Source organism: Schistocerca piceifrons, chromosome 2 (assembly GCF_021461385.2).
Source record: "Schistocerca piceifrons isolate TAMUIC-IGC-003096 chromosome 2, iqSchPice1.1, whole genome shotgun sequence".
Taxonomy (NCBI): Eukaryota; Metazoa; Arthropoda; class Insecta; order Orthoptera; family Acrididae; genus Schistocerca; species Schistocerca piceifrons.
The window spans coordinates 194802097-194808841 of NC_060139.1; the positions used below are offsets into that span (position 1 = coordinate 194802097).

At 39.1% G+C, this 6745-nt stretch overlaps 1 protein-coding gene across 1 annotated transcript in view; it reads left to right on the top strand.

Annotated features, from left to right (window-relative positions):
• The window catches only part of LOC124777861 (COX assembly mitochondrial protein homolog), a 45343-nt gene extending 39166 nt beyond the window's left edge, over window positions 1–6177 (top strand). Inside the window, exons 2-3 of the mRNA XM_047253396.1 lie at window positions 5458–5562; window positions 5715–6177. Coding sequence (XP_047109352.1) covers window positions 5458–5562; window positions 5715–5926 — 317 coding nt within the window. The 3' untranslated portion in view covers window positions 5927–6177. The remainder of the gene's footprint in view (window positions 1–5457; window positions 5563–5714) is intronic.
• The last annotated feature ends 568 nt before the right edge of the window (window positions 6178–6745 follow it).

Below are 6745 nucleotides of genomic sequence, written 5' to 3' on the forward strand. Positions count from 1 at the left end.
TTTGTCGCACCCGGGTTCGATTCCCGGCGGGGTCAGGGATTTTCTCTGCCTCGTGATGACTGGGTGTTGTGTGCTGTCCTTAGGTTAGTTAGGTTTAAGTAGTTCTAAGTTCTAGGGGACTGATGACCATAGATGTTAAGTCCCATAGTGCTCAGAGCCATTTAGTTACTTTTGTATTTTAAATTACTGATTTGGTGGCACATGTTTATTGCAGTGTCTTCATTTATGCTATTCCTAATAAAATGTGTAATGTTTTTGTCTAGTTGGGAGCTTGTTATTTTTTGTGCCCTATGCCCCAGTCTTAAGTATTGGCTATCATTAGTGGCAAGCTAGGTGATGCTCCTCAGACATTTTCTGATATGCCTGGTATGACGATGTGTAATTATCATTTCAGTATGACCACAGACATGAAAAGCCAAGTGCTATTATCATTGCAATCCGTGCAACAAACACAAAAACTCACCATGAAGAAGCTCCCCGGCATTGCTGCACCACCTACTGTGATGCACCACCAGACTTACCCAACTGCCTATTGTGATGCACCACCGGACTTACCCAACTGCCTACTGTGATGCACCACCAGACTCTGGACTTCAGGCGGCACTGCCACAGTTTCCCACTTGTGACAAGCCAGCCGAACACTTGGATCAGCGCTTCCATGCACATGAATTCTTAGGTGACACCTATCATCAGACCTTCTCATCATGGCGCATCCACACACATAATGAAGTAACTTTGGTGCCACTAACAGCCTTTACATATGACCAGAATTTCTTTGGGTTTTTCAAAAGACCATTTGACAATTTTTTGCTGTGGTAGTCATTGAAAGTTTCATGCATTGCTCCCTTGACAGCCAAATGTGTTTCATGTGGCATCTCTCTATCTGTAGTCCTATGCTAGTTGTACACCTATTATGCAGTAATCTGTGCTTCTTTAAAAGTTGCTTTACAGTGACTGTATACCATGGAGGGTCCCTTCGATCATGAACTGTTCTGTTGGGTACATAATTATGCAGTGCATGGTCAACTAGTCTTTTAAATTTGAGTCATAGTCTACATGCTCCTGTACTGTGCTGAAACTTTCAATTTCCTCATTGAGATATGACCCTACTGTTTTTATCTAGTTTACTGAACATCTACATCTTTCTACTAATTTAGGCATCCTTTGTACTTGGGTAATCATTCTTGCTAAACTGCCTTACAGTCACTGATAGCTGTTTCAATGTGGACATGCTCAAAGAGGTCAGGTCTTGTTGTTACCATTAGATCTAAAACATTTCCATCACCAATGGGGTTCCAAACCACCTGCTCTTAGTAGCTTTCAGAGTAGGCATTTAGTAATGTTTCACAGGATGTCTTATCATGCCCACCAGTAAAAAGACTGAAATTCTCCCAGTTGTTTGTTGGATGGTTACTGTATAATTGGGAAACTTACATAAAGTGAAGAGGTTTTTCTCTAATGTTTTTTATTACACCAGGATGTGAGTCTGTTGGTCGATCGAAGGATTCAATTAAAATTTTATGCCCACTCCTGACACTGAGTCTTGCAAACCAATCTCTCATGCAGTTTCAGTTTCTGTCCCAGTGGATTTAGTATATTGCCTGTTGTGACAAATACACAATTTTCCACTAGCCTATCCTTTTGATATACACTTAAATTTTCACCAAAAATTTTACAGCTATGAACATCACATTTTAACCAGCTTGCTGGTGTGTGGTGTGGGCTTCATTGCTTTTCAGAAGCACTTCAACCTCAGGCACTTTGTTGCGAATGTGTTGGCAATTTACAACTAGGACTCCTTACTCTCACCCGGGGGGGGGGGGGGGGGGGGGGGGCTTTCCTTTTGATATCATACTAATACTTCTAGGTCTCCTACAGCTGTCATTATCTAGACTAGATGGTGATCGCCTAATCTATAAAAAGAAAGAAAGAAAAAAAAAAAGGGAAGAACCTTGTGTGCACCCCACATGCAGACAACTACCTGGGTAGAGATGAAGCTTGGTCAACGGGGAAAGGAACTAGCTTACAAAATCCTTGTTTGATGGTACTTTCCAGCTTGCCAGTCTAGAGCCCTTACCTGATTGGATTGTTAGGTGAAATAATGAAGATCCAAAGAAGGATACCACGTTTCATCCAGTTATGTTTAATAATTGTGAAAATCTCACAGACGTGATCGTCCACCTCTAGTGGCAGACACTACGGATCGGCGTTGTGGATTGCAGAGAGGTTTATTGTTAAAATTCTGAGAGAATATGTTCTTAGAAGCGATGATCAATATATTGCTTCCTCCATCATGTATCTTGCATAAGAACCATGAAGATAAAATTAGATAGATTTGAGCTCAAATTGATGCTTACCAACAATTTTTCTTCCCATCCACCATTCATGAATTGAACAGGTAAATGTGGGAAGTGATGGTGATACAGAAAAGTACCAGCCATTCAAACCATAAGGTGATGTGCGGAGAATAGACGTAGATATAAACTGGTGCCTATGCATGGTGTAGCAAAAAGAATGGTGCAGACTTACACGTTTGAAAGTACATGATAATAGAAGCACAAATGCCAAGTAAACACGCATACTTAAGAGCTATGTGAGATTCTTGATTTTAAGTATTGTGAAACAAATCTCTTCTACTGCAAGCTCTTTGCTTTCCATATTTTGGGAAGTGGTAGTATGGTGGTGGTATGTTCAGTAAACATGTGCTTTAAAATGCATACCTTAACAGCTATGAGCACCTGTTCATCTTCAGTACTTTATAACACAACTCTTCTAATGAACAAGTGCTCATAACTTTTAAGGTGTGCATTTTAGAGCACATGTTTACTGGGCATTTGTGCCTCTATTATCGTATACTTTCAGCCGTGTAAGTTTTTGCCATCCTTTTTGACACACCCTGTATGTAGAAGGCAGGCGCGGCTCGTAATTAAAGGCTCTGAGGCGGAGCCGCCCCAAAATATATGTTAAAGTAAATTTCGCAAGAACATATTACATAATTTAAATTATCAGGACGAATTTCGCATATTGCCCATTCCAATTAAAATAACGACGGTCAACGTTTTTGGAACTGCTTGTATTGATAGATGTTTTCCGAACGGTTAGTAATGTTTAGGCTGCGCCTTGGAACGTCCGTAAGCTGCATGTAGTAGCGGTTTGGGGGCGTGGCTTCTACATAGTACTGCTCTTTACGGGCGACCCGAAGGCTCAGAGCTTGCAGCCTAAGGGTGTCATACCAACCACCACACGTTTTTCACGTTCCACTATCTATGTAATAAAGGAATGTAGAGTGGCTGAAACTTCGCTATCCAATCTCTGTCTCTGCACATCTCTACTACGCTTCGATGTGCCATTAATCGACGTTTAGTATTATTGTTTTGATAATGTTTTACATAGTTATTTTGTTTCTGCCATTGGCTATTTTATCCACGTTTAGAATAAGTTTGCAAATATCCCGCCAGAGTGCACTAGACTACAGAAACATAACAGTACTGCCATCTAGCGAGAGTTTCATAAGTGATTAGAGGACAAAGCGCGCGAAATTTGTCCCATTACTTTACTTTCCTTGCTTGCTGATGCTGACTGCTTTTGTTGATATCGTGTGATATTAGCAAGTTTCTTTTTCGGAGTGTATTTTGCAAGATTTTAGTGAGTTTTACTTGCACAAGACCTGTGACGTCACCAGAACATCACAGTATCGTCATGCGAACTCGTAAACTTCGAGCTTTGGAGGTAAAGCACAATAAACGCCTTAAGTTTAGAACTGAAAACACCTAAAATATTAAGCAGCCGCAAAGTTAAGATTCGTCGCATTAAAGATCTCTCCGAAACGCGTCTTTTCATATGATTTGCTGCAAAGTGTCAGAAAATGTAATGATGACGTATAAAAACACTAACCAAAGATTTTAACTCGAGGTTAGCTTCTAATGATATTTAATACCTGATTATAGAAGATACAGTACGTAAAATTATAGGTAGAAAGTGATATGCCCACCCCCTCCCCCTGAATCCTTAGTTGTTTATGTCAGACTAATCTGTAGCGTAACCCGACGTCTATGTTGGCTCCGATCGATAAATACCGCAGCCTTCCCCAGTATAGAAACCACGAGCCGCGCCTGGTAGAAGGAGTCTCTCTTTATGCCTGTTCTGGATGCCCCTCAGCGTTTCAGGCATTCTGTTGTAATGTTGCACCCTGGCACCACATGACTGTGCTGGACAGAGCGACAGGAGGAAAGCACAGCACCAGAGTGCAAACCAAGACCACTAAGTTTCCTGGCTTGAGTTAATCGTAATGACAGTGGGAACTTGAGATTTCCTAATTGCAATTGAAGATTGTTGTTGTTGTTGTTGTTGTGTGCAGGGGCTGGTTCGATTGGTCTGAAATTGCTCTCCACACTAGATTATCTTGTTTTCATCAATATAGTTAAGCCTTTGTGTCCTCTACAATACACCTCCCTGCCCCCCCCCCCTTCCACACACACACACACACACACACACCACACACACACACACACACACACACACACACACACACACACACACAAATCTTCCCTCCATTACCAAATTGATAAAAGTATCTTCTACAGAAGATGATGTATAAGTGTCTCCACAAAAGTTAATTTCATGTTATGTACATGTGCCTTCACAAGAGTTAATTTTCTGTCTACCCTCAGTCTCATGACAGCAACGTTCCCTGCTTTTCATGAACTGATAAGTGAATACTTGTATTGCTTTTCTTACACTGTCCTCACTATGTCCTGTATTATTTTCAGTTTGTTCTGTGACTAAATTTCCTACTTGGAAGGCTCCTAGGCTTCACCTACATTTTAAAATTTATTAAGATCTAACATTATGTTTTCTACACAGAGAGCATGTATTGATACTAGATGACACATCAAAAACAACTCTCATAAGATGTAATAAGTCCACATGAATGCACTGTTTTATTGTCCACCATTTGTACATTGCCAGTAAGGTTGCTAAAGAGTTGTGTGTGTGATTATACTGCCAAGTGGTTCAGTGACAAAGTGTCTCATATATTTTTGAACTTCTCATGTCTTTTGGTACATTTGTTAAGACACTAGTCTCAGATTCCGGAGGATGGAAGGTCATGCTGTGTCTGGCCATCTTAGTTTAGGTTTTCTGTAGTTTTCCTAGATCTCTTCACACACATGCTGAGGTGGTTCTTTCAACAATGCTACAATGGACCACCTGTCAGCTCCTCCTTGAACACATTTGTGCATATTCGTTTGTTTGCATATATTTGTTAAGTTTTTGGTTTTATTAAGCTGACAAATCCCTTACCATATTAAAATGTTCTGTAGATGAATAATATTAATACTTTCCAACATTGCGACCAGAGCCCCATGAACTGTGATGTATAATTTGTTGATTCTTAATTGTACTGTTTATCTCAGGTGCTTATGAATTCATTTATTAATTTTTTTTACAAAATTTTAGGTGACCCCAATGACAAGTCATTGAGAAAAGTGGAGGTAGAGGTACTCATACCAAAAAAAATGAGAGAGAAGGCCAAGACTGACAAGTGTGCAAAAGAGGTTGAAGGTATTTATTATTATTATTATTATTATTATTATTATTATTATTATTACTATTATTATTATTATTACTACTACTACTACTACTACTACTACTGTTCATTTCTTAAAATAAAGATTTTTAATGCTTGGTTATTCATCCCAGTTATTTTGTTGTAGACTTCAACAAATGTTGCAAGGAGTCCAGCTTATCAATGGTCATCAAGTGTCGCAAGGAGAATGATGCCCTGAGGGACTGTCTGACAAGGTGGTATCAAGATGAAGATTTCAAAAGAGAATGCCAGGAGGAATATTTGTCAGAGAGAACTGAATTTCGAAGGACAGGCATTAGCCCAAAATACAGAAAACAAGTGGGACAGCATTCAGTGTAGTGATTTCGTATGATACAGTTAACAAATCAATTGTGACTGCCCTAGTATATATTAATAAATCCCAAAATTTCTTTGATGTAATGATATGGTGGGAGAGATGATGAAGTGCAAAATCATAAACAACAGCTGGAGGCAAGATGAGACTTTTGGATCTCATTCTTTCATAGTAGTGTGAAAGTATTAAACTTTGTGAGAAAGAATAATGTTATCAGAAAAAGACTAATAAAAAAATATTTCTTTTTTTCATATTACTTTTAAAGTATTTAGTTCTTTGTGCCATTACACAATATGTGAAATTCAGCTGTATGGTGTTAGTGCCTTGTGAGAAATACTCATTTTCACTTATTTAAAGAAGAAGATAATCAGTGGAGAAGGCATTGTGTTATCCAACTGATGCAGGCACACAACCTGTCAAGTGAAGTGATTAGAACCCTTTTATGTCTTACCCTTCATGACATATTTATCAGATAAATTCTACATTTATGTCACCAGACATTGTACTTAGAATACAGGGTGCAAGATGTTCAAAATTCTGAGAAAAATAAGAGGTAAGCTATAGGGAGAGATGGGTAATATGTAATATGTACAAGAACCAAGAGGAAACAATGAGAGTGGGAGACTAAGAATACAGTGCTCAGAATAAAAACGGTGTAAGGCAGGGATGTTGTAGTCTTTCACACCTACTGTTTAATCTATACCTCAAAGAAGCGATGAGGGAAGTGAAAGAAAGGTTCAAGAGTGGGATTAAAATTCAGGTGAAAGGATATCAATGACAAGATTTGCTGATGACATTGTTATCCTGAGTGAAAATGAAGAAGA